This window comes from Camarhynchus parvulus, chromosome 3 (assembly GCF_901933205.1).
Source record: "Camarhynchus parvulus chromosome 3, STF_HiC, whole genome shotgun sequence".
NCBI lineage: Eukaryota > Metazoa > Chordata > Aves > Passeriformes > Thraupidae > Camarhynchus > Camarhynchus parvulus.
Window position 1 is genome coordinate 35,240,249 of NC_044573.1, and position 27,862 is coordinate 35,268,110.

The window sequence follows — 27,862 nt, forward strand, 5'->3', positions numbered from 1 at the left end:
TAGAGGGTTGCTCCTCTAGTCTGAAGGGAAGGAGGCTGAAAGGAGGACACTGAATATTTGAGCAAACGCTGAGAAAAATCCAGGTGGATTTCTTGATCCTTCACTACTCATGTATGACAGAGCATCCAGAAGAGCGACTCTTAAAAACCTACTCACTGTTATTTTACATAGGCATGGGCAGAACATCTATCCTTTGTCTCTTTCAGTGTCTCTTTGATGTGAAATTACATCTGGATCTCAGTTAGAGAGAAATCCCTAGAAAAGGAAATAATTAAAGCAAGTTTTAATCTTAGTCTTATCATAATTATATTTTAAAGTAGGTAATGATTGATAATTAATGTCTTCATAAATAGTCTAGTCTATTGAAAGCAGAGAAATCAATTTACTTAAGTGCTTGTGTTCATACAGAGATCACAGTCAGAATCAGACAATGAGAAAACACAGAAAATATTTCCAAATAGTGAACAATATCTTGTCTTTTCTAGGTACCAGCAGTGTCCCAAAATTCTCTCCTGCTTCACATCAACCTATGTGTATTTCACTTATACTTAGAAAATGATACGACACATGCATAGCACAGGGTCCAGTGCATGAAACCATGAAACAAGGAGAGAGAGAACTAGTCACCCAGCCTGTCATGCAGCCTCATTTGTCACTGCTCCTTTTCAGCACACTAATAAAACATGCATTTGTGACTCATCTTATTGCATAATATTCTGTCATCAACTACCATTGTCCAAGTTTCCTCCTCAAAGCTGATTCAGAGTGATATTTCATCTCTTTCTCTTTTGTCTCCTCCCACCCTTTTACAGTGCCCTGAGGACTACTCCTCGTGTTTATCAAGTGGTACACTACTTTTGTGCCCCTAATCACCAAGTTTTGTTCTAGTTTTTGTGCTGTTAGTCTTGTTAGGAGGCAAGCACTAAACAGCTTAAAATCCTGTTTCAATAAATAAGAATTGCAATGGGGCAAGTGAAAGGTTTGTCTTATGTGCAAGCAATTCCTTGACATGGCAATTCCTATATGTAGTTAAATAAAAAGAAGAAATAAAACCAAGCAAGAAAACAAACAAACAAACAAACAAAGACAAACTAAGGAAGGAGTCTAAGCTCCAGAGAGGGAACTGGACAGGCTGGATCGGTGGGCCATGGCCAATGGGTTCTGCACTTGGGTCCCACCAATTCCTTGCAGTATTATATGCTTGGGGAAGAATGTTTGGAGAGATGCCTGGGGGAAAAGGACCTGGGGGTGCTGGTTGACAGTGATGTGCCCAGAGAGGCAAGAAGGCCAATGGAATCTTGGCCCATGTCAGCAACAGTGTGGCCAGCAGGACTGGGGTGGAGATTGTCCCCTGTACTGGGCACTGGTGAGGCCACACCTCAAGTTCTGTGTCCAGCTCTGTGTCCTTTACTGCAAGAAGGACATTGAGGTGCTGGAGTGTGTCCAGAGAAGGGCAACAGAGCAGGTGAAGGGTGTGAAGCACAAATCCTGTGAGGAGGGGCTGAGGAAGCTGGGGGTGTTTAGCCTGGATTAGAGCAGGCTCAGGAGTGACCTTGTTGCTCTCAACAACTGCCTGAAAGGAGGTGTAGCCAGGTGGGGTCTGCCTCTTCTACCAGGCAACCAGGGACAGGATAAGAGGAAACGGCCTCAAGCTCCAGAGAAGGTTTAGATTGGCTAAAGGAAGAATTTTTTACTGTAAGAGTGGTCAGGCATTGAGACAGGCTGTCTAGGGAAGGGTGGAGTCACCATTCCTGAGAGCATTCAAAAAAGAGTAGTTGTGGCACATGGGGACATGGTTGAGTGGTGGACTTAGTGGTATTAAGGTAATGGTTAGACTTGCTCTGAAGTGTCTTTTCCAACTTAAATGGTTCCATAATTCTATTATTTCATTATTAGAAATTTGTCCAATAATAGACCTGTCTGGCATCCTCTGGAGGGTGGATTCCAGAAGCATCCAAGACATTCAAACAATAGGCAACAGCACACTCATAGCACTGTAGTTAAATATAATAATAGACTCATGGAATGTCTCAAATTGGAAGGGATCCATAAGGATGAACAGGTCCAATTCCCATCTCCTTGCAATAAACTATATGACTAAAAGTATCATCCAAAAGCTCCTTGAATTCTGACAGGCTGGCTGTAACTGAAAAAAGAGAAAGAGACATGAGAAACTGAAAGAAGCCTACTGCAAAGCTCTTATAACAAAGAAGTTCCACTTAACAGCTAAGAAAATGAGGTGCTCTTAACAGATGTCTTGACTGCTCACCTTTTAAAAGGGAAAATCTGACTATACAAGTATCTGTAGGGGCATTTTGTACTCTCAAGTCAATTTTTGATTTAAAAATAGGTTATGTGCAATTATAGGTGATTTTTTTTCCTGCTGCTGCAAGGAAACTGAAAATTGTTGTAAAATGTCCACAGAGAACCTGAACCCAAATTGTATTTGATATGCCTGCAAATTTGAGTGATCCTCGGATGTGGCAAAGTAGGAACTTCAGTCATGTTCTTTCCTTACAAAACAGATTGGGTTTTACTCGTTAAAATTTTTTTGAGATGGACCTCTCAGTGATTTCCTTTAATGGGATATATACGAAAAAGAAGGTTCCTTCTACAAATCAAACCACTGTTCTAATGCTATTTTTGGACCTGCAACTTCTCCAATTTATAATACATTTATATTTATATCTCATGGCACTTAATGAGATCTATGTATGAAATGGAATCAAATGTATGTAGCACGAATGCCACATTTAAGCCTGTTTCCTTGAGATATCAGGAAAAAATGTGTCCTCTCAGAATAAATGTTGGTATTCAGTAGAGAGCAAAGGGATGAATTCACCCTATGTGGAGCTATCTGGGAGCTTTTCTGTTAAGTCATTGAACAAAGGAAAAGTGAGATCCCACTTTCTGATTCTTCAAAGCAGAGACCACAAACAGAGCCAGTGTTTGTCTTCTTATTATAACAGGGATTGGCAACATCTCAACTGTATTATTTTACAATTTCTTTAGTGCTACATAGGTATCTCTGGAAGGGAGGAAAGGAAAAGGAAAAGGAGAGGGAGAGGGAAGGAAAAGGAAAAGGAAAAGGAAAAGGAAAAGGAAAAGGAAAAGGAAAAGGAAAAGGAAAAGGAAAAGGAAAAGGAAAAGGAAAAGGAAAAGGAAAAGGAAAAGGAAAAGGAAAAGGAAAAGGAAAAGGAAAAGGAGCGAGGGAGGTCGGTTCAACCCCCCAGGAGGAGCTTGGCGGCGGAGTGGAAGTGACCTCACTGCCGGGAAGCGCCGGGATCCACTCAGCGCTGGAGCACCGGCGGCCAGTGCGGACGCGCCTTGCGAGCAGCCAATGGCAGCGGCGGCGCCGCTTGTTGTCGCCCCGTGAGGCGGCTGCGCCCTGGGCTCGGTGCCGCCGCCGCAGGAGGGACCCGGGAGGCCCCAGGCCCCGGTAGCCGCTCGCCTCTCGCTGGCCCCGCAGCCCCCGCGGAGGGCGGGGAGATGCAGCCCCCGGGCGCTCAGCAGCCGCCGCTCTACGCGCCCAGCAGCGGGGACTTCACCTTCGTCTCCTCGGCGGACGCCGAAGGTGAGCGCGGGGCCGGGGGCAGGGCCGCGCTCGCTGTCCCGAGGCAGGGGCTGGGCTGGCCCCGGGGGGACGGGCCGTTCCCGGGCCGCGGAGACAGCAGGGGCCTTCCCTGTCCTCCGTGCCGCCGGCCCCGCTGTTGGTGTCGTGGCTGGGGGCGGAGCGGGGTGGCCGAGGTGGCCGCTGCCCTGGGGCCGCTGCCGTGTCCGCGTCACGGGAACAGCAGCAGCGGCGTGGCAAAGGCGGCCGTGCCCTCCGCTTCCAGCTGCTCTGGAAGCCGGGGCCGAGAGTGTCCCGGCTCCGTGACATAACCGTGAGCACTGTCACTGCCCGCTCCTCTGGCTCCCGAGCTGCTGGAAGCCCGCTCTGTTGTCTTACCGAAGCTTGCGTCGTATGTTTACGTTTGCTGTAATGTGCCAAAGTGTCTGCGCCGTGTCTCACTGCGGCACAGTCATGGAGGAGAAAAGGAGGCCGTGTATGTAATTTAGGGGGTGAAGCGTGGCCTGTGCCAAACTGCTGCACAAACAGCAGTGCTGTGCCAGCGTGCCGTGAGGATGTGCCTTCAGACTTCAAAACTGAACATACAGGAGTCAACATCGTGCAAACTTTGTTGGAGAATGATTTTTTTGGTGTCTCCCCATTTAAATAACAAGGATTCTACTTTCGTGTGTGTATTTAGTTACTCTTAAAATTGTGACTAAGGAATCGTATAAATCCTTACTCATGTGTCCCACCCTGGAAAGGAATTGCTGAAGTGGAGAAGTTTCTGTAAAATACCTGTTCTTCAGTGAACTTCACAGTCCTTCTGCAAAGAAATACAAGCCAACAGTACTGTTGTAGCTGTGGGGTTTTTCTTGCTGAAGTTTATTTGCTGGTTAGTTTTCCTTTGTTTTGGATTTTCTTCTTCACCTTGGCCTGAAAAGGAATCCATGTACCTCTGAGCAGAAGCTCTCTGCTTCTTCTCTGGAAGTATTTGTTGGGCAATGCTGAACCCAGTCCAGTAAAGCCACCTCTCTGGTAGGTTGTGTTGAATCACACTTGGCTCTGTGGGTTTTTTTATGAACACAAGCAAGATGTGATCTCCTGTGTGTTGAAGTGTAGTCCTGTCCTCAAAGTGCTGGATAGACCTACCCTAGCAAAGAAAAAATAAGCAAAATTAAGCATCTTGATATTTTAAAATTAAAATGCTATGCATTGCACTCTAATTTTTGCATGTTTCCCAAATCCCAATCCATATGAAAAAAAAATTAGCTATACTGTTTCCTCATCTTATTTCTGTGGGAGCTGTATGGAAGAAAGCTGGAGAGATGTTCAGAATTAGGTCACCAGACACAGTAGAAAGAGTCCTCTGTTTGAGGTTTTGCCTCTTGTACTGCTTTTTCAAAATTAAGAGTCAAGACTGTTTTGAAAGCTGGTTTTCTGCAATGCTTTGTTGAAACGAGGCATCTGAGAGACTTTGGGTGTGCTTCTGTTGTGTTCAGCCTGAGACAGTAGCAGTGAAGGCACCCAGACTCTCACTAGGAACCATCAATGTCATCAGTTCTTGGCAGATTTTCCAGTTGCCTTGCAGTTAAACATGTCATTCAAAGCAGCCTGCAGAAGAGGAGGTGACCAATCCCTTTTCCCCTAGGTTTCTGCAGCTTTTGTCTTGCAAAACAGACTTAAGATCATGTTAATAGATTTCATAATTTAAAAGTGTGGTTGCAGGTATTCATGGACTGCTAAAAGGAGTCTTGGAAAATACAACTTGTGTAGGAGTTTCCATGCTTCAGGATGGATTGTTAGTGGTCCCTGAGAAAGGAGAAATACATGGCTGGTTGGACTGCTGTGCTGGCTTCTTTTGACAGCTGCATTTATGCAAAAAAGTGTTATCTTGTAGCAGAAGCAAATAATAACATTATATATATATATGTGTGTGTGTGTTATTTTATTTATATATGTATGTATGTATGTATGTATGTATGTATATAAAATGTTAATGTTATTAAGACAATATCTATCATATATTGTCTTAATAACATTAGGGTTCCGCAATCAAGAGAAAATTTCTGAGGCTTCAGCTTGATGCCCAGGCATTAAGATTCTTCTTTTTTCCCCCCTCTGTAAACAGCAGAGGAAGGCCTTGCTTGAGTGGTGAGAATGGTGTATGCATGCTGGGGCTGGGAATAGCAAAGATAAATTCCTGCTTTAAGTTACAGTGATCTTTACCAGGGTCCTGTGCAGATGGTGTTCCAAGAATCAAAGGAGTGGATCAGTAACTCTCATTGTGGAGAAGCTGGAATCTGGGTGGCCCAGCAAGCTGGTCTGGGAGGGAGAATTCTGGTGAATTAATTGTGGTACTGAATGATCAATGAACATCTGAGACGTGTTGGCTGAAGACATTGAGATTCTGTTACTGTACAAATTTTGTTTCTATAACACTGTAATATTTCCAAAGTGGATGTTGCAAATGTAATCTACAAACGTGGCCTGACATGTCTCTGTGAGTGTTTCAGAAGTACTTGCTGTAGTTAGGTGTTCTGGGAAATTTGTGCTGAGGAACTTTAATGTGTGAAAAACACACAATGATAATAAGGCAAAAAATATTTTCTTTACCTCTAAATATATTTATAGTAAGCTGGTACAAAATATTTACACATTTCTGTTTGGATTTTTCCTTCTTAGCAGATAATAGAAATCCATTATTTCCTAAAGAAATAATTACTCTCTTCTCATGTATCTTTTTCTTTCATCAAGTTGCTTAATTTATTTTCCTATACTATTTTTTATTTTCTGTCCACGTATAACTGAATAAAATGAGCAAAAAATTAATATTTATTGGCAATTTTGCCAAAACCAACCAGAACATAGATAAATTGCTCTTTGTTTTGCTTAGTACTGTGGTAGAAAAAGATCATAGTACATCAAAGAGAAGTTGTATAACTGTATAACTTCTAATTGTCTAGAGCCTAAGGATCTCTGATAGCATTCTTTCTCTAACTTTTTCAGCTGCATTGAAGGCAGGCTATGAATTAAAACATCTTCAAATGTTTTCCTTTTATGAAAAATTTGGCATAATAGGAGAGAGTGGTTTTGGCTGAAACAATGCCACTATTAAAAAATGGGTGCCAAAGGAGGTAGAGTATGATCAGAAAAAAATTATAAATAATCCACAATCTATTGCATGGTGAGACTCTCATTAGTGTCCTCCTTTTGTGCCTTTAAACACTTAATGATGAAGCACAAATGGTAGCCTTTCTGTTGTACCACAACACTGTGTCATAAAACAAGAGTCTAAAAGCTAAAAGCTGGTATTTGAGACCATCTAAAAGCTAAAACCTGGTATTTGAGACCTAACCCAGCATAGTTACTATTGCAATAAAACCACCAGTACACTTTCAAATTATGTATCTGTGAAAGTATATCTTTATTCTGTATCTGTGAAAGTATAACTGACTGTTTTATGGTCATGACCAACACAAGTAGCTTCATATGTTTGTTGTTTATCTTCCAGTACTTTTAAAATCAAATGGCTTTTGGCAAGACGTAAAAAGGTCTATATTTTTCTCCCTTTTTCTTTAGATCTTAGCGGTTCCATAACAACTCCAGATGTTAAGCTGAATCTTGGAGGAGAATTCATCAAAGAGTCTACTGCAACTACATTCCTAAGACAGAGAGGATATGGCTGGCTTCTGGAAGTGGAAGATGATGACCCAGAAGATAACAAACCACTCTTGTATGTTGTAATTATTTCTGAGTATCTATCTTTATTAGCTGTGTAGGGAAAAGAAACAACTTGTAGTCTTTGATTGTCCCACAGCCATGTACTGTGACTAGTGTTTTCTGGTGCAAGAATGAAAACATTGTTTCTATTATGGATTTTAATCTCCATAAGTATAAAGCCTATATGGCTTTTCTGCTTGTAACTGTTGATCTTGTAATGATTTTTTAAAAAGAGACTGTATTCTTTGTATCTTTTGCATTCATGTTTCTGGATATTGTGAAAGAATCAAAGACTAAGACAACCCCGTGGGAAGACTCCTGTTAAGTAAATCTCAGTCAGTTCTGTCATTTATTCTGAAGCAAAAGCACTGTGAATCACGGTTGTTACAGTAGGGATGTTAGAAGCAAGGTAGCACAAACTTTATAATCTTTATGCTGCCTTTTACTATAAAGCTAGATTAACAGGGTGCTAGTGCTGAAGGACAGTAATGTCCTTAGAACTGGAAGTCTCGCATCCATTGTTCTGTTCCTAGAAACCTGTCTGGCTGAAGAAAGTTTGTATCTTAAGGTTATTACATTGTGAGTCAGGCAGCCTGGTCCTTGTTCTGCACCCAAGCAACTTCATTCTCACCATCTCAGTGTTTTCCTGTGAATTAAACATAATGATGCTTTAAAAAATTGGAGGAGACAGAGAGTACTTTGTAGAGCTCAGATGAGAGTGTTGGGAGACAACAGATATCTGGAGAGCTTAATAATGACAGTGCTACTTGAGAACTGGCTTAAATTAAAGTCTGCAGAAGTAGGTCCTTGTGTGAATGTCTGTTTTGTGAACCTCTAACTTTTAATTAAGAAACAAACTTTGTAGTGAGGTTACAACATAGGAATTCTGACTTTGGTGTAATTTTGTTGTTTTGATTATTCCCAGAAATGTGTCATAATGAATTCTTACAGTCTGAATCCTATTAAGGATTGAAAGAACAGCAGGCTGCTAAGGGAAGTTCACCAATGCAGGGCTACAGTGCAAATGTTTTGCTCAGTAAAGTGAGATTATTTTTTCTACTTTCTCATTGGACAGCCTTACTCCAGACACTTATTTCCTGATACAGCTACCATCATTTTCAGTCGAGGTAGCTGTCAGCTTCATGCAAAAGACAATTTATTCACATGAGAAGCTGTCAGAAGCTGTCAGAAGACTTAGACAAAGAGAAATAATTATTTCCATGTAGCAAATATTTGTATTACACAGTCTACAGAGTAAAGTATAGGTCTGCTACATCCGTTTTAGATAAATGGTAGCAAATAGATGCTTCTAGTCTGTTCTTTAATTCAGGGAGGGTTAAAGAGCAATTTTTGTTACTTAGTCACCAGTTAGTAATACCACTTATAAAGTAGCTTTAGTAATAATAATCCAAAAATTGCCTTGAGGGACTGAATTAACACGATTAAATTTTTTTTTAAACAGAATTTGTGATGAATCACATCTTTGCATTTTTTTCTCACATCAGCTTTTCTGAAGAAAAAGCCAAAAAAACAAAGCCTTGGACAAAACCTTCATAAATGGACTTAGGATATAATTCTACATTTTTCTTCACTATGTTCTTAAATGTAGAGCAGTTTACCTGTTGGAAGTGTCTTGCAACTCTTCAGAGTTCCTCAGTCATGACTGAGGTTCTGCACATAAAGAAGTGGAATTGCCCATGGCTTGGGAGGTGTGATTCCTTCCCCATGAGGCTAGTACAGTCAGGGCAGCATGTCCCAGCTAAGAGTCCCGGACAGAAGAGTCTTCTGGCCAATTTGTATCTGCTTGCAGAGAGTTTGTAACAGGAAGCAGAGAAGGCAATGAGAGAAGGGCAGGATCTGTTGATATATGTTGCAGCTAGTTCAAGTGAGTTTTATTTATTTTACCCATGGTGGACACAAGCCAGAAATTGAACAATAGGCATAAACTGGTCTGTTGAAAACTACTGTTCTTGAAGGAAGCTAAACTCCATTTTCTTTTAAAAAATTAGTTTTGCACGATGTATTTGGAATGATTTAAGATTAGTGAACGTAATGGTGTTCTTTTTTGCAGAATTTGAAATATTTTCATAGTAAGTGTGCTCATGGCAAACTGCTTGGCATAGGAACACACAGACATTCTTTATGTGTGCATGTCTTTGACTTGTAGTTACAGTGACACAAATGTGTCACATGTCCTAAGGTGTCTGAAAAAACCCTCCTATCTTAATGCAGACTGTCAGGGTATCACAGAATCATAGACTGGTTTGGGTTGGAAGTGACCTTAAAGATCATCCAGTTCCACCCCCCTGTCTTGGGCAGGGACACCTTTCACCAGTCCAGGTTACTCAGAGCCCCATCCAGCCTGGTCTGGATATGCTGTGTATGTTTTCTGTTGTCATTCATGTAATTTGTTTTTGAGTAATTAAATAAATCCGTGTCCCACCAGTTACTGAATGCAGCATGAAGTTACGGTGTTGCTTTACTGTGGATAATCTGTTCCTTTGCTAGTCATGGCTTCAGAAAGCCTTGTGGCTGACAGGAGACTTGCTCTATATATCTACTGTTTCCCCCCATACTCATTTTTTTTGGTTTTATTTCATTACTGTGCTGTATAGTAATGCTCACTTGCTTTACAATTTCAGGGAAGAACTCGACATTGATCTGAAGGATATTTACTACAAAATTCGATGTGTGTTGATGCCTATGCCATCTCTTGGGTTCAATAGGCAGGTAGTGAGAGACAATCCAGACTTTTGGGGTCCTCTGGCAGTTGTCCTCTTCTTCTCAATGATTTCATTATATGGACAATTTAAGGTAGGTATAAATCTTCTGCCTAAAAAAAATCTGAACTAAATTTGGGGATGTGATTGCTAAGCAATTTGCATTCTTACGTAGGTAGAAAGTCTTTTTTTCACATACTAATGTGGGGCATTTCAAGTGCTGTTTCTCAAGTTAATATGTAGAAAGACAGAAGTTAGGAATGTATTAAATAGCCCACGAGTAAGTTAATCATGATGAAATGTCAGGTTTGTTTTTATACAGTAAAACAAAGGAACAATGTGGTTTCTAGAGGAACCAGATTGATACTAATGGGTTTATAGTCATATTAATGAATCTTTCCATTTTAATTGTGACCTTTTGTTAACTTGCTTTTTATTACTAAAAAATATTAGCGAAAAGCATTTCTTTGGATGGCATGAATTCTAATTTCCTGACAAATAAAGCTGCTTATTTAATTCATTCTATATGGCTGCTGTTATCTGGTGTATTTAATCTTCATTAGTGATGTTTGCTATTTTGTCCTCCCTGCTCAGTTACAATCAAATAACTTTCCTCTGGTCAATAGACTTTTCCATAATTCCTTTTGAACTCGAAGGGTGAATAGCTACTCAGAGGCATTGTGCATATGTAATTGTCATCAACACTGTTATCTTTTTTCTTTATCTTCTAATTAAAATGAAGAAGTGTTATCATTTATAGTAACAATTTGTATGTAAGCCTAGGTGCTCCTGCATTGGAAATCTTTATGACTAAATGTGTGGTTACAGTTGTTATAAATGTGACCAAGTATGGCAATGAGCTGTATGTAAACCAGCAGAATGTGCTTATGCAAGGATTCTTGTGAATGGTGGGATAAAATCATTCCCTTTGGGACCCCTGGCTTCCATATGGCATACCAAATGCTGACTAAGAATTCACTCAGTATCTTGTCTCTATGAGGCTTGAATTGAGTAGACTAAACCACTTTATTGTTCAAGTCTTCTGGGTGGACCACTCACCTGTCTCCTTGGCAAAGCAAGGACCATTCCTTGACCCTGGGACAGATGAACCACCTCCTGCAGTTTGTGTAGCTTCTGTACAGGAGCACTGGGTGTCATGTTTCTTAGGAGCACTGGGTTTACCATATGGATGCAGGAGTGCTGTATATGTATGAGGAGAGAAAGCTAGCAGCCACCAACAGGATGACTGACAGCAGCTGGACTAGATGAACCCAAAGGTGGGCTCTAAACTGGAGGAGGATGAGCACTTCTGTTCTAAGACTTTAATCTGGTCCTCTTCTTAGTCAGTGGAGGAAAAAAGGAAGTAAAAAGAGGCTATGTGCTATTTTCACAAATAGAATAAAGCCACTTATATTGTTTTTAGTGTTGCTGTGATTTTTATCTGTTTTTTCCTATTTCATTATTCTGGAAATATGGAACTTCTAATTAAGCAAAGTATTGAACTGAGTACTGACTTAATTTTTTAGGTTCAGTCATTGTATGTTTGGAAATACATAGACTGGACTTAGACAGTTGTTTCCTTCTAAAAAGGCGTTTCAGAAAGGAGAGCTTTACTTCTGGTCCTCCCAGTGGCTCAACACCAAAACCAGCTAAGTTAATTTGAAGGATTTTTTAAGTCAGAGAATGATTTTAGGATTCCTTCTGTAGTTTAAGAGCAGAACTATGAAAGAAGCAAGAAAAAATAATTACAGGCTTGGTCCCAGGAATTTGAGGCTCTTTATTAAGTTATCATCATCATCATCATCAAGTTCCACTGAGAATTAAAGTCCTATGTCTTCTGAGCATTCTCAGTTTGAGTAAAGGATAAAGTGGCATCTTTGTAAGTGAAAGGAGAATTCCAACTCTTTGCATTGGTTGGGCTCACTTTTTAAAACTGTCTGAGCCCTATTTTGTAATAGGTGGGATATGAAGACATTTAGGGTCGTTTTAACTCAACTTCCTACTCCTGTTACAATACTTATAGACCACATTGCACGTGCATTCCATGTACACCAAATTTACCATGAATGTGATTCTGTAAATGTAACTTCTGAACTTCATTTGCCAATTACACTGTGATACTAAACACTATTCTTGCCACAATTCAGAATTTAGTTTTGCATGACAAAATCCTTGACTGCAGTGAAAGCAATTATGGAAATACATTTTCCTTTTTCACAATGACAATTACTCATATAAATGAATTGTTCTTTATCTCTCGAGGTTGTTTCTTGGATTATAACTATTTGGATATTTGGATCCTTGACAATTTTTTTACTGGCCAGAGTTCTTGGAGGAGAAGTAAGTATTTGTATGTGAAAAGGATGTAGAGGGAGGTAAAGTCTCTTGACAGTGTTTTTCAGTGGTAGTAGGATTTTCATAGTGCTTGGGTTTGGATCTTGTAGCCAGCTAAAAATGGATGCAGTTGCTAAGTGTAAAGTCAACATTTCAGGTTTTCAGTCTCCAAAATTAAGTCTAATACAGAGATCATAACTAATTTCTTGGTGCAATGGATGGTGTGCTTGCTTCCAGATTAACAGTCTGGAAATTTGTGCTGTGAACCCAGGTATTCTAGCAGCTTCCTCTGATCCAGAACTGAAGTCCATTCTTGAGGGAGAAATGCTTTCAAGTTTTTGGTCACTGGAGTAAATGAAAACTTCTTTCTTTTTTTAATGGGGTGCTAACAGCAGTCTGATGTCCTTGTGTGTAAAGCACCTGCCAGTGTTTGTTTTCGTCCCTGGCCTAATGCAGTTCAAAGCCATCAAATTATGAAAGCCAGGGCATGTTTCTCAACTGCAAAGCCAGCTGGAGTTGTGGCCTGCATCCCTTCCTCCAGCTGCTTGCACCAGCAGGGTTGGAATAGCTGCTTGAGGTGTTTACAAATTGACTTAGTAAGCAATTCAGGTGTAAACAACAAAAAATGACTTCGAGCAAGGCCCAAAGATAGCTGCAGTGGAACAGTCAGGAGGATAAAACTTCTTAAAATGGATCTGCAGCATAAAATGCATTGAACTATGTAGTTGTGAAGAACTAAATATTCAGTGATGCTTTATTTTTATACTTTTACTATGGATATTGCATTAATGATGCACCAGTATTGCAGAGGTCCTGTGTTGTTTACTTTAATTTTTTAAAATTTTCCTTTAAATCGTAGTTGTTAGAGTCTTCTTTTGTGAATGCTGTTTTGAAAGAAAAAGTTTTTTATAAATGTGATTACATGGTATTTCTGCCTTTCAACACAATCCAGAGGCCCTTAAATCAATCTGGTTCATGGCTCAAAATGAGAAATTACCAGATGTATAAACTGAAGAGAAAAAGTATAGGTTTGCAGATCTTGTCATGGAGGATCATCATCCACAAGAAAATGCTTATAAGATGCCACTACTTTTCCTGTTAAATCCAAGAAGCCTCGCTGTGCACAGGAACATTTCAGACCATAGCAGGGGAAAATCAGACATTTCCTTATGAAGCTAAAAGTAGTTATGGAAGTACTTGGAACAACTCTGTTCTAGATAGTCTCAATAAATTGAAGCTGGAAATCAGAATTCTGTGCCTTACAGGGATCAAGTTCTAACTCTTCCACTGACAGCAAAAACATTCATGTGCTTTATGTATTTATTTATGTATAATGGATATGAGCATGTTAATGCAGAAAATTATGTCTTTGCTGCTTTTGGCAAGCAGGACTACAGCTGGTCCTTGAGAGATGTGTTGCAGTTCTATGCTCCTGGGTATCATATGTAAATGCTTCCTTTGAAAGTGGTAGTTTACAGGTTTTTTTGGGGAAAAAAAGATAACATATTTCTAATTTCAGGGTTTAGCATACAAAACCAATTTTTATACTAGCAAGCCTCCTTTAGCTGAAATTTCATGAGTATAACACATTATAATCATTATTCATAGTGTTATAACAAGAAAAAAGTGTATTTGGTGACAGAGATTGAGTACTGCAAAGCTTATTTTTATGTGCTTGAAAATTTCAGGTTGCTTATGGCCAAGTGTTGGGTGTAATAGGATATTCCCTGCTTCCCCTCATTGTCATAGCACCTGTACTTTTGGTGGTTGGATCATTTGAAGTTGTTTCTACACTAATAAAAGTAAGTTCTTATAATCTATTGACAATTTAGTAATTTTTAAGTCACTTTCTTAACACTTCAAGTACTCTACTCAGGAAAACATAATGATGTGTCAAAATTTTCAGAACTACAAAGTGAGCTCTGTGATCCTTTTGGTTAGCATGGTGGAAAGTGAATGGGGTTTTAAATGTTCCATTTGAGTGCTTGGGAATATACAGTGCTGTTGCTATAACAACACCTGTTGTTACTAGAGTGGCTTGTATTTAAGTATTTTGCTGTGCTCTAATAGTTGCATTACAAAAAAGATGGGATTCTCATTTTGAGAAGAGAATGCATAATTAAACCTCAGAATGAAGAATCTGAAAATAAGCTCTCCCTTCCCCTATCATCCAGATTATTTTTAGTCACTGCGGCATGAATATGACGTTAGTCATTGTTCTGAGACCTCCCCATAGTGGTAGCAGTACACAGCTCTCCATACCCTTTGCAGAGAAGGTAAGGATTGTTCTGATTTAGAGAGGGGGAATGTAAGGCACAAAGAATAACCTGCCTGATACCATCTGGTGCTGGACACCTTTTATGGAACCAGAAACATTCCCTAAAGATCCCAGAACATAACGCTCTTGAACACTTCCAGTACTTCTTAAACCCCTTTAAGGTAGCCTGTGAAGTTACTGCTGAGCCTGGGAAGGTTAACTGATAAAATTCTGTTATGAGCTAAGCTGTACACTTTCTGGAGGTTTGTTCTGTTGATTTCATTGTTTCTGTCCCTTTAGCTTGCTGACAGACAGTATAACTGAAGTACAACTAGAGTGTATGATAAGTTTAAAAATTGCTGTATTTGAGATTTGATAATCTGGGAATACTGATAAATGATAGTCAGAATGTAAATCATTAACTTGCCAGTTAATTAATAAATAACTGCAAAATAAATATATGTTCATGAAACCTCTGTTACTTGATTACTACTAACAGCCTTATGTTAACTTCAGGGTGAATCTCTGCAAGGTTCATATCTTTGCACCACTAGCATGAAAATGCATTACAAGCCCCACATGGCCAAAATTTCTTGGGCTGTGACAAGCACTACTTCTGTAACTGGCTCTGTGTTGTACTGAGGGAAGTGATTTTTACTGGTATTTGGAGAGACTTTCTTGTGGTGTCAGCTAAGACTGTTCATCTTCTTTTTCAGTTGTTTGGAGTCTTCTGGGCTGCATACAGTGCTGCATCATTACTAGTTGGAGAAGAATTCAAGACCAAGAAACCCCTTCTAATTTATCCAATCTTTTTATTATACATTTATTTTCTGTCCTTGTATACTGGGGTGTGATCTAGTGTAAGATGTGGCCAGAAACCATATTTCAGTCACTTGCAGACTGATAATGTGTAGGATTAAGAAGGCTGGAGATAATACAAGTGACTGTTTTGTATGCAGTTGTCGAGATGTTTTAAGATGGAAGAGCATATTTGTGTATATTATTTAATGAAGCAATTGTAGCTATATAGATTTGTATCAAAGTTCTAGGTTTGTTTAAGACTCTTCAGATTTTAATGAACAAAGTAAAAGAACCTTGTGTTTTATAACAAAGCGTAGCAAAACTGCAACTCAATACCTGTGCCAAAAGCACTGGGACCAGATTACTATATTCAAGAATTAAAAATGAGAAGTTAACTGTTAACAATCTCAAAGTGCAATTTTTCCTTTAAGCTTAAACACAGCTGGCTTTTTTTGGCACAGCAAATTCTGTAGATAATATATATTTATGAAACAGTCCTGATTGTTCACAGAATAGTCTGTATAATCAAGACAAAAAGATACTACTTTTAATTTAGTGCCTCAATTACTGTGATTTGGCTGTTGAGTTTTTATAAATTCCAATTTGTTTTCAAAACATGTATATACTGTGTATTTTGTATCTATGGCTTGTGTGTACCGTAAATACTCCTTGGTTAAGGATGTATATTGGGTTTTTAAAAATTGAAGATACAAGTATTTGAAGTTTTCATTTACTATCTCTGACCAAAGGAGCAAGATACTTACCGTGTGACATACTTAATTAAAGTGCATATTTAGAGAATCAAATTATTTTACTTAAAAGTATAAATTTACAGAGAAAGGGTGAACACCTTTCTCAACTCTAGTGCTGGCCTAATGTTGGAGAGAAAAAAGATGATCCATCAAATTTGTGTGATCTTTAAACAATGTTATTTTATGATGACAAAATAAAAATATTGCTTCCCTAACTATGTTTTACAACATCTTGCTCTGTTTTGCTTTTAATAGCATGGTATTTAACATGCATCCTTTTTTTTTTTTGCCAATACTTTTAATCCCCTGTAAAGAGAAATAAGAAAGATTTGGAAGGCCAGATTCTCCCTCCACTAAACAAGGCAGAGTTACAGCCTTAGTAACAGTTAGAGTCTTGCTAATTTTGACTCTCCAAGGATTATGTAATAATGTGATGACATGTTAAATATTTCCTGTGTACTGTGTTGATTGCTTATGTAATGGTCCTTATGGTAATATTTCTTCACAAGGGAAGTCCACTGAAGTTCACTTTGTATGGTACTAACATAGGCATTTGCAATCTTCAGGATTTAGAATCAACAAATAGCACTGAAGGTTTGGGGTTTTTTTCCTGGCATCAGAAAAAAAGCATTTCCCATTCTCCCCCCCCTCCATCCTTTTTTTTAATGCTACAAATAAAAATCAGCCATGACAAGGTAATAGCAAGGGCTCTCTTGGATCCCTGATGGACATATTTCCATATCAGAACTGTAATTTTTCAGCTTTTTAGACTGTGTAACTAGCCAGGTTGGTAATTTATTTTTACCAGTCATTACTGATGCAAAATACGTAATTAAATTCCAGCTCTCCCACAAACCTTTAGCTTACTCAGTCTGCTTTCCTGGCTGATTCTTGTGTTGGTTTTAAACAGAACCACTTGAAGTTAGTGCTGGACATAAATTGTAGTGTAATACTTGAGCTTGTAATATATAAAAAGAGAAAAATTGGTAGAGTGATTGACTTTTCACCTGATTTTTGATTTCTGAATAAGCTGTGGTGGAATTAATGCAAACTTGTACTAAATAAATTTGTACCACCAGCAGCAGCTAATTTCTTACCTACAAGTGTTTTGAGAGCATTCATACCACATTCTTAAGAAAAAAAAGGCAGTTACAGTATATTTGAAAAAAAAGCATATTAGCTTTGGAATCTTGCATGATAATCTGGTTTTACCTCCTTTTTCATGACTTACATTTCTTTTTTTAACAGGAATATCCAACTGTTATTATAAGACTGCACCCAGCCCCTGTGAATGCATTTAACTTCTGTCCCCACAAAGGTGAAGGACAAGAACACGTTTAGGTTTCTAGGCTGTCAGACAGCTTTAAGCTTAGTTCCTCTTTGCATAGTTGTTCATGAGGTGTGCTGTGCAGCTGAACTGACTATGAATATTGAAAGGATGCAAGAATGTTCTATTGAATCTCCAAATACATCCCTTTCCAGTAATGTTCTGTGAAATTTATGGTTGGAATTTTAACTGTTCCCTTCCACAGACTTGGCACATGTGTAATATGCAATGTAGATAATGCACTTAACATAGTACATATTTTGTACCCAATTGCAGATTTGCACCTTTTAATCTTAGTATCTTTAGAGTCACTTTTTGCATATATTGTGCAAGAAACATACAAACAGCTCTCAAATTATTCTGATAGTTTGTAATAACTTTGCATTCAACAAACTCATATTTTTAGATGAGGTATGTGTGTAAATACAAGATGTATTTTATAAAAAAATTGAATTAAACTTGTTTACAGAATCTATTAAGCTCATTTATATTTACTGACTTAATACTGAATAATTCATGTTGATGATTTAAGACACATCCATGTTCCTGTGCATGCCACCAATATATTGATGCTATATACCAATAGCTTTGAGGCTGTAAATAAGTTTTTGTGATAATCAACATGTTACTTCAGGCTGTTAAACCTGGAAATTTAGAGCACATCCATCTAGCAAAAAAATTTTCTAAGATGCAACATCTCATTTTGGGGTGGTGATATGGGCATCACACCTTGGTGAGACATGCATTTTGAATGTTCTCTAGAGACCAGCTAGACATGTACATCTTGTTTCCTCTTCTACCCATCAAACATACTCTGCTGCTTATCAGAAAAATTATACTTACTTGAAGAATTGATGGAATCAATTGTTGAGACAACATACAGCTTGAGATCTGCTGTAATTTTATCATTATCCTTACTGGTGTTTAATGTTTTGCTTGAAGTACTACAGCAAGTTTAAAAGCTACTCATTTTGCGCTCAGGACAATTTTGATTAGCCTTGGTGGCACACATACCCATGTGGGTTTGGTTTGGTTTCCTTATTTTTTTCTTCACACACTGTATTTCTTTAAAAATTTCCCTGCTGGAGCAGCCTGTGCTAATTGGGGTGCTTTTAATAAAAATATTCCGTAGAAAACTTTGTATTTGAAAATTAGCTTTAAGACCATCAGTCGCATAAATGGCTTGTGTAACATGTCACTTTGATCAGATAAAACCTACGGCAGATAAGTAACGTTGTATAGGTAGGCTGAGCTATACAAACGGAATTGGTGTTTTAGTGGGTGTAAAGGGAAAATCTCGACAAAATACAAAATATTTGATTAAACTCAAGTCATTTTTGAAGCACTGCTCCAGAGCAGAATGCTCTCGTGGGTGCAATGGCTCCTGCTCCCGGCCCGGGGGCAGGGCCAGCCTTTCCAAGGGCAGCGTGCCTTCCGGCAGGCAGAGGCATTGTGCCATTGTGCCGTTGTCACTCCGTACCAGCGCTGAGGCCGCTGACACCGGGGCTCTCTGGCACGCTCGGGGTCAAAACCACAACCGGTGTGGGAGTCGGGCTATGAAACGCAAATCCCTGCTCCGCTTTCCCTGAGGCGGGGGCGGCGAACGCGCTCGCCCGCTTACGACCCAAGTTTTGTCCAAAGCAGTAATGATACGGCAGCGGCGAGGGCGGGGATGGCCGGCGCGGGCAGGGAGGGCCGCCTCGGGCCGGGATGGCCGGCGCGGACAGGGAGCGCCCCGGGCCGGGAACGCCGCAGGAGCGGAACCAGCGCGGGGGTGGGCGGTGGTGGCACGCATGCGCAGCCCCGCCCCTGCCCCGCCCCTCGCGGAGCGGCCCCTCGCCCCCGCCCCCCGGCGGGCCGCGGCCGCTCGGTTCCGCATCCGGCGCGGCTGTGTCACTTCCCGCTCACGCGGGCGCTCTCCCTTTCCCCCTCTCCCCGGACCCGGATGGTGACTGGCGGCGGCGGCTCCAGGGACTGTCAGTGAGCGGCTCTCCGCGGGCCTCTTGTCCTGAGGGCGGCGGCGGCGGCGGCCGCGAAGATGGCTGCGGCGGCCTCCTGCTCCTCGGCGGCGGCGGCGGCAGGGCCCGGTCCCGGTCCGGGCTCCTGCGAGTGGCTGCTGCTGCGGGACGGCTGCCTGCGCTGCGACGCCGACGGGCTCTGCAGCCTGTGCTACCACCCGGCGCTCAACGCCATCCTGGCCGTGACCGCGCGCGGCGCCATCAAAGTCATCGACGGCACCTCGGGGGCCACGCTGCAGGCGTCGGCGCTCGGCGGTGAGCGGGGAGCGGGAGCGGGGCCGCACGGCCGCCGAGCAGGTGTCGCGGCGGGCGGGTCGGGGGAGCCTCGGGAAGGAGCGGCCGGACTCGGCTCGGGCCCTGCGTGCCGGAGGATCTCCCCGGCCTATTGTCACCCCTTTTTCTTTTTCTGGCCTGAAGGGCCGCCCTGCCCGGGGAGGTGGTGGAGCCGCCGTCCCTGGGGATGTTTAAGGAGAGCCTGGACGCGGCACTCAGTGCCATGGTCTCGTTGATGTGGTGGTGTTTGGTCATAGGCTGGACTCGGTGAATCTCAGTGGTCTTTTCCAGCCAGAGCCTCTGGTTCTGCGTCCCTGCTCTTTGGGGCAGAGATGCTCATGTAAACAGTGCAGAGGCCTTTTATTTCTGTAAAGCAAATCGGCATGGTTAATGAAAGATTAAATAGGGATGGAAGGCTGTGATGTATAGGGTTGTATTTTTTAATTTTGCTTTTGCAGGTGTTCTTGTGGATCGTTGTAACGTTGAACCTTCCAAAGATTAGAAGCAGCATGTTAGGCAGGACAGGCATAGTTCTAGTTCTTATTGATACATGATACTGAAATAATTTATTTATTGAGCCTTATTCTGCTTTTTAAAGAAGGTTTACTGCTTAAAAGTGTCATTTGTCCTATAGCTTAAAACTATTTAAGCTCAGAACCCTTCATGAAGTTATTTGGTGATACGTTTTTGTATGTGTTTGAATAGTTCTTCAGGCTGTTGACTCTCTTGACTGTCTCTGGTGGTAGTAACCATATCCCTGCTATTATGTTCAGGAGGCATGACTGTGTACTGGCATTGTAGAGACTCAGGCTGTAGCATCTCTGTAACTATGAAGCAACTTTATTTGTTGACCATTAGTGTTTCTGCACTGTTAATAAACTACCTCTGTAGAAAAAGATCTAAATGCCATTAACAGCTTTTGTTCTCACCAGTTGTGTGCCTCCATGTTCAGGGTACTGAACTGTAAGGTGCCTCCTTACAGTTGTGTGTTGCTAATAAGATGTTGCTTTGCTGAGTGGTGGTGGTGAAAGGTTGTTTGCTGCCAGAACGTGGTACAGCAATGCCAAGAACTGCATGGGAATGCCATAGCCTAGGCAATATGTACACTTTCACCTTGGAAACCAGTAACTGTATTGCAAATGTCAAACTGAAGAGAACAGGACAAAAATTGCTGATTTCCTTTCACAGCTCAAAGTCGGTACATTGTACGTAAAGGTTAAGCATTTGGGGTGCTTGAAAAAAAAAGTTTTGTGGAATTATTAAGAAGGTGCCAGCTGCTTTTGTTGTCAGTTGCTTGCATGGAGAATGAGGCTCTTGTGTGGTGTTTCCTGCATTGTTCAGATTCAGATCACTCTGCTTCTGTAATTCCCTTCTACCATGCTGTCTCCTAAAGTGCTTTTTTTATTAATAACTTTGCTTCTTTTCTTCAAGCTATTGCAGGAATTTTAAAATTGCTTTTAAGTTGTGGATGAAGAGGGCATAAATAGAGGACTTAATTTGTAACTGGCTGTCTGTGTAGGAGATGTTTTATTCTCAGATACAGAAAAGGAAGTGATCTGTAAATCAAAGTGATTCTACAATTTGCTGTGATAGAATCCTTGCAAAGGATTTGACTCAGTATTCAAAATGCTAATGGAAATTCTCCCTGAAATAGTAACTATTTGAAAATAACATATTGCTTTGCTTCTGTTACGTACGTTCAATCATGTATACTTCCTTTAGTGTCAGTCTTCCCTGTGACAGCATGGCTGTAAAAGATGGGTTCTACTCCTCCTCACATCAAACAACAGAATTGCTTGCAATCTACCCAAATTTTATCTATGCAGTAGAGCTGATGATTTTATTACTGGGAAAAAATATATAACCTTTAGTTTGAAGAAACTTTAGATTAATTTTCTTATGGATTCAGACTGGCATGCCGGTCAGAAATCTGGTGCATCTCAGCAGTTGGTGTCTGTTGTGGCTATTAACAATCCTATTCACTCTTTTTTTCTCTCTCTTCCTTCCGTCTTTGGGATGAGAAGGAGAAGGGAATTTAGCTGCTCTCTGATGTCTGCCTGCACTGTACAGTGTGAGCTCTTTTAATGTAGGATAGTAGTAGCTGGGCGCTCAGACCTGAAGACCAACTCTGTCCGTGCTCCCTCCCTGCCATAAATGACAGGTCAGAGGATATTGTTGCTTCAGGGACTTCTGGTACTATAACTAAAAATAGAGTCTCTAGGAATTAAAACTGCTTCTCCTGGGAGACTGCTTGTCCTCCTTGGTAATTGAGGCTGCAGGTCTTCTGCCCTGCCAAAAGATTTATGTTGGACAGAAATGCTGTTGCTTGTTACCCAAAGAAAAACAAAATGTAGCAGGCCTCTTTCTAGAAAGCAGAGCAAGGAAAAGATTTTCCTATCAAGGCAGGATAGGAAAAGGGGAGGAAAAGAAACGCCACCAAGCCTCAGTGTGTTTTGTATTTGCAGTCACAGTTCACTGCGGAAATACATATTAAGCTTTGAGCTCATTCTCTGTGAAAAGATTGAACCTGTGGAATGCTGAATGTGGTAGAGCAGTGGAGGCTGCCTTAGAACAGAAATGCAGATTGCTCTTTGGTGTGTAAAAGAGCAAGGCAAAAGATTCACAGCCAGAAGACAGTCCAGTTCTAGATGGCGTCCAGACACTAGGATGTGGTCTGTGTGCTTTGGTTGCTCATGTGAACTTCATTGATCTAATGTATGTGGTGATCCAGGGACTGTTCTTCTGAGCCCAGTCTGTAGGAATTCAGTGTGGATTGTTAGACCATGCTGATCTTCAGCAGCTCTGTCTCTTGAAAGTGTGTAATCATCTTTAATCTGTTTCCAGCATGAGCCCTGTAGGCCTGTTCAAGAGGACCAGGTGATCATTTGCAACAACCCAGAGCGTGGTAGTGCATAAAAGTAAGGGGAAAATCAGGTACCACTAATGTTAAGCTCTGTCTTACCAGGTCACAAGGTTGTCCTTTTTTTTTTCTGTCAAGACTGTTGCATGCATACTGAGCATTTCAGAGAACCAGACTGGAAGTGCAAGGACAATTCTTGTGATTTCTGGATGTTCTGTGTTTCTGTTTATTCGCTTGTAGTGGTGAGTCAGGACTGGTTTTGAATCTGTCACGCAAGTCTATCAAGTACTTTATTTTCCCTCTAGACATTTAAATATTTCTGTGGTTTCGGTTTCAAGTTGAGCACTGGTAGCCAAAAAAACATAAATGAGCAATGTTCAAATACAGCACTAGAGATGATCCTTTTCCTCGGCCTCCAAAGAAGCAAACCAAAACAGTGAGACCCCTGAAGAATCTAAAACTTCCAGATTAGTCTTGAGTGACTCTCTTAGTGTTCATAGAGGTGTTCAGTTTATCAGTCCCTTCTATTTACAAATAAACAAAGAAAACTGCCTGAACTGGTAGAGTCCTATAACTCCCAGAGAAGCTTTAGTTTCTTATTCTTTAAAATAAGAAACTAAAATGTACCATCAGATGGACAGTGACCATCTTGAATGTTCCAGTAGGTATTTCTAGATTAATTTGATGTAGCAGTACCTTGTTTGCTAAAATACACAGTGTTTTATAGCTAAGGCCTTCTAAATTACTCTAGAGGCCCTAACAGGAATCACAATATAGACTTCTGAATCTGTACAGGGAATGATCTGTTCATGGTACACATATACCACTTTCTGCAGGGGAAACAGAGCTTCTGCCTTATCATCAGAGGCCCTCAAGGGCTGTTCCTCCATCAGAAGAATTTAGAAGTAAATAGATCTCAGCCCAGGAGGCTTACCTGTGCCAGCAAGTTCAACTCCATTGCCTGTCAGGGTTCCCTTTTGGGAAGTCTTGTTTTTCTTCAGCTGTCTAAGTTATGGTGCGTTGGAAATCTCTTAAGAGGTATCCAGATCTGTTTCTTTCTTTTCCATGTGATGCAGAAGGCAAAACAAGAGGAAAATGTTCTCTTTTGCTACTTGGAAGTCATAGAGGGAATTTACACTTACAATAATATTTAGGGAGAAACTGTTGGGATACTCTACCATCAATACTACACTTGATCTATTTGAAGACACCATCAACAGTTTCAGCTGTTTGAAGCTCATTGGTCATACTGCTCAAGTTCTCCTTCATTTCTCAAAATTTGGGCTAGTTTCTTCCATCTTTTTGTTTCTTCTATTCTTTTGTTCCATTATGAAACAAGGATAATGATAATAATAATGATAATAATAATAGTAATAATAATGAAGCCTCTTGGTCTTAACAGAGAATTTCTCATCTTAAAGGGAATGTTGTCAAATCTAGTGACGTGCTACAGCCCACCTTGCAGTTGAGCATGCTTGAGTGACTGCTAATCTGGGTGAAATGCTTTTTAAAGAGATCATTTCATTTATTTATGTGATCTTAAGATCATTCATGAGGTGCCTTAAGCATTTGAGAAAACAGGATAGGAGAACTGTTAGATCTGAGTTCAGTGTTTTGTACTAGCAAAGGCTCTAGACTGCTGTGAGCTCCTTTTGTCTGCTAGCTTAATCATTGTGTCAGATATCCCTTCTTACTTACCAAGCATCTTGCCAAATTGTCAAAATGCTGTTAATTGATATTTCCAGGCTCTGTTGAAGCACATCTGGATTATCTTCTGCAGAAGCCAGAACAGAGTAAAATTAGAGATCTTTTCTTATCACATAGCTTTAAAGGGATGTTTGCGTGTCCATGTTTCATACAGGCATTCAGAAGTTGTAACAGGCAGCAATGCAGGCATATGTTATGTTGCCGGGCATGATCACACAGCATTTTTTCATTTTATTGACAGATCATTCATATTTGGACTCATGGATTCATGGCTATCACTGCAACAGCGGTGCAGTATTATTGAAGGTTGCAGAATGCTTTAATGTCAGATAATCAGAAAATTCCTAGATCTCTGCATATGGACTTTGAAAAAGATTTTCTGCAGGAGGATGAATCCTGAAATGGTTCTTAGTGACCTGAGGAGGAAACATTGTGCTGAGATTTGTGTCAGGGATTTGAACTTGGACTACTTGCCCTAATTGTCTCACAGGTAGTTAAGGCATTTCTCATTGATATGAAGGTTTCTCAGGGAAAAAACTGACTTTCATCTCAGTGCTGATTATTGTCCAACTTTGGTCAAAACAGCTTTTAATATGCCTATATGATAAACCCTTCAGCTCAGCTCCAGTGATGTGTACTGTGTTGTGTAAGATGTAGAAGAAACTTGGCAGAAATATATCCTGACAGATAACTGATAGTTCAAGTCCAGAGCATTATGGAAAAAAGCAGGTGTATCTCTGTTGGATTTGAAGTAATGAAAACATGGAGAAGGCTTTTACTCATTGCCCAGCCTAGTTATCTTTCAAAGCCTGATCTTTCACTGTTCTGAACATGCTGGCGATCAGTGGTTTGGATCTAACACACTCTCTTGTCCTATAGTTGCTCCTTTCTGGCAGCCCACCACAGTGTTAGCTGGCCCAGTAGAATCACTTTCTGAGTCTTTAGTTACATTGTTTATAACTATGTTTTTATGGTTGCTGTTGCACTGGTATCCATAGCTTAAGTGAAATAAAAGATCTAAAATTTTATATGATAGAGTGTAAGAAAAATCTGTCCTAGATGAAGATTCACCTTAATTCTTTTTTAATGATGATTAGGTCTGAATTTTGGTTTCAGGTTTTCTTTCCAAGTTACTTTCAAATCCTGAAACAAAGCTGTCCATCCTTGCTTTTACAGGGATTCTTTAATTTTCCCTGAACACTATGATGTATTTCAAAAATGTTTCTTAGGCTGCCTTGGAGATGGAGATGAGGCTTGAAATCATGTGGAGTCATGAGCAACTTTTGAGTGTATTAGACTGTCCCAGGTCATGTTGTGTGATAGCTTTTTGCGTGTTGTCTGTTCCAGTGGGATTGGTAACTTTTCACAATTTTTTAAAAATTTGTAAATAAGAGATTGACACATGGGTTAGTTCATTTTCCTGATGGTTCTTAAGTGATGCCACAGTATTGCTTTCTGCTGTTAGAAAGCTCTCCCTTAAATAGTTAATGCTTTCTTAATTGCACTGACTGCTTGCAGTCACCAGATGAGCACTTGTCACTGAGTAGAAGTTTCAAGAAAGATCAGTTATTGGCCTGAATTGTTTCATTTGTGAAATACAGATGAATAGTAACACTTGCAAGTCCTTTGGTGCCTTGTCTTTGGGAAGAGTATCAAGATTTGTCAAGGGTCCAGTGTGCACTGCTAGTGAAAAGGTAGACAGCAACACTGCAGAACATTTATTTTGAAGATTCCTGTGCCTGTTGGGGAAAGAGCACTCCACAGATAAGGATGATAGTCAATAAACATTGTGCATATCAAAAGTTTAGACATGTTAAATTATGGAAATAGTAACTTATCTGTCATACCAGTATAAACACTATTATGTTTAAAATTTTGTTGAGTTTTTTGCTGAGACCATTCAGTGAGTACTGATAACTTTTTAATGTGTAGCTTAAGAGGGGATTTGCTTAAGTTGTCTTGAAAATTGGTAGTGTTAATGAAAACCTATCCAGTGACAAGTGCTGGTTAATGAAGGCTTGCATAGCATACAGTCTGTCAGCAGTTCTTCAGTCCCCTGTACAGTCTGGGGAGGGAAATCTAGTTGTTCCACTGCACTTCCCTGATTTGGCTGACCATGAAGCACTCAGGGTCCCATCATTGCATTTGACAGCTGTAGGAGAACAGTTTGGTAAACTCTTGTTTACTGGGCAGCAGGGTACAAAGATTAATGAAAAACTCCATATTGAAAGGAAGAGCTGGGAGTGTGAAGGGTGGCACTGAGAACTGTGATGGAGTGCCTGAATGACAATGGGGAAAGAGTTAGGGAAGTAGGAAGCTGTGAAGCTGGCGCTGAAGACTGGAAATATAGCGTTTAATTGGAGAATAAGAAGGTAGTGTGGTTAATGTGGAGAAATAGTGGGGTAGATTTAGCTGACCTGTCTTCTGCAGGATCCTAGATTTAAGTTGTGATGTAAATGATGATGTGTAACACTGCTTGTTAAACTTTTTTTGGTAGTGGGTTTTTCCTGATCAGTTTTCTATAGCTTTTGTGAGTCAGAAGTCACAAGACCAGTATTTTTAAACAAATAATCTCAGGTTCCCTCCCCATGCCATAATGGGAAAGGAAAAGTCCTTATTCTGAATCTGTGGAGGACCTGGTTTCCCAATACCTACAGAAGGCACCTGGCAAGGCCAGATTTATGGACTTTTCTGAATGTCCCTCTTCAGTGACAGAACTCAGGTTTAACTTATGTGATCACCATGTTCAAATATTCTTATGTTGCAAATAAGTGTTTTAAATGTACAAGGCCTTTTAATTTTGCTGGCTTCTCTGAGGAGCTTGAAAAGGCATCCTAAAGGATAGTTTTACTTTTAAATATAACTTAAATGTGCATAAATCTAGTCTGTTCTACTTCAGCTTCCCTGTGTAGAAGTAGTTACAAGGAGAATATGAGAATGCATTTAAAAAACTTGAAATACTTATAAGAATTTAGTGGTGTTGTAGTATGTATGGTGTTGGTGTACTGGGGTCTGAATTAATTCATAATGACAGAAGGAGATCTTGTGCTAGGAATATGAAATACCAGCTAAATGCTCAGTTGTTACTGTACAAGCAAATGCCAGAGAAGTTGTTAAGAACTCATCTGATTATATGTCCTTTTTCAATGGCTGTATATGTGCTGTTTCCATCTCGAAAAGAGTGTGACAGAACTAGAAAATTAAGGTGTGGAATGGTTTATATATGTGAAACAAATGGTTTATATATGTGAAGCAGTATTGAGTCTGAAAAAGATGATGGGGGTGATTTGGAATGGGGAGTTGAGAGAGTGAGAGCATGTGAAAAATGAAAATTGGGGGTTGATTATTCAAGTAGAGGAGCTGAAGTCATCAAAAGAAGTACTATGAGAAATAATACTATTTTACTATGAGAAATAGTAAAATATGGAGCTCCTGGCTACAGGGCATTGTGGGTGCTATGTGTTTGTGGAATTACAACAGTGTTGGACAAAGTGGTAGATGAAAAGCCTGTCTAAGGTCATTTTAATAATCAAAATCCCT

At 40.3% G+C, this 27,862-nt stretch overlaps 2 protein-coding genes across 6 annotated transcripts in view; both read left to right on the forward strand.

The window, feature by feature from the left end:
- The first annotated feature begins 3,284 nt into the window (after positions 1-3,284).
- Positions 3,285-17,935, forward strand: YIPF4 (Yip1 domain family member 4). Its single transcript, XM_030946255.1, has 6 exons — positions 3,285-3,574; positions 7,133-7,286; positions 9,916-10,087; positions 12,256-12,333; positions 14,016-14,129; positions 15,301-17,935. The coding sequence occupies exons 1-6, from the start codon at positions 3,490-3,492 to the stop codon at positions 15,436-15,438; spliced, it is 741 nt and encodes a 246-aa protein (XP_030802115.1). The 5' UTR covers positions 3,285-3,489; the 3' UTR covers positions 15,439-17,935.
- Positions 17,936-19,367: 1,432 nt separating this feature from the next.
- The window catches only part of BIRC6 (baculoviral IAP repeat containing 6), a 177,745-nt gene continuing 169,250 nt past the window's right edge, over positions 19,368-27,862 (forward strand). For 4 of the 5 annotated variants that reach the window (XM_030945315.1, XM_030945316.1, XM_030945314.1 and 1 more), the window contains exon 1: positions 19,368-19,737. In XM_030945315.1, the coding sequence (XP_030801175.1) occupies positions 19,503-19,737 (235 nt within the window). In that variant the 5' untranslated portion in view covers positions 19,368-19,502. The remainder of the gene's footprint in view (positions 19,738-27,862) is intronic. The other variant, XM_030945318.1, reaches the window with a different exon arrangement.

What these genes read in the sequence shown, in the direction of transcription:
- YIPF4 (XM_030946255.1), top strand. Translation starts at nt 3,490, where the DNA reads ATGCAGCCCCCGGGCGCTCAGCAGCCGCCGCTCTACGCGCCCAGCAGC. An exon ending in CTCCTCGGCGGACGCCGAAG is followed by an intron (nt 3,575 to 7,132) that starts GTGAGCGCGGGG and finishes CTTTTTCTTTAG; the next exon opens with ATCTTAGCGGTTCCATAACA. An exon ending in GAAGATAACAAACCACTCTT is followed by an intron (nt 7,287 to 9,915) that starts GTATGTTGTAAT and finishes TTACAATTTCAG; the next exon opens with GGAAGAACTCGACATTGATC.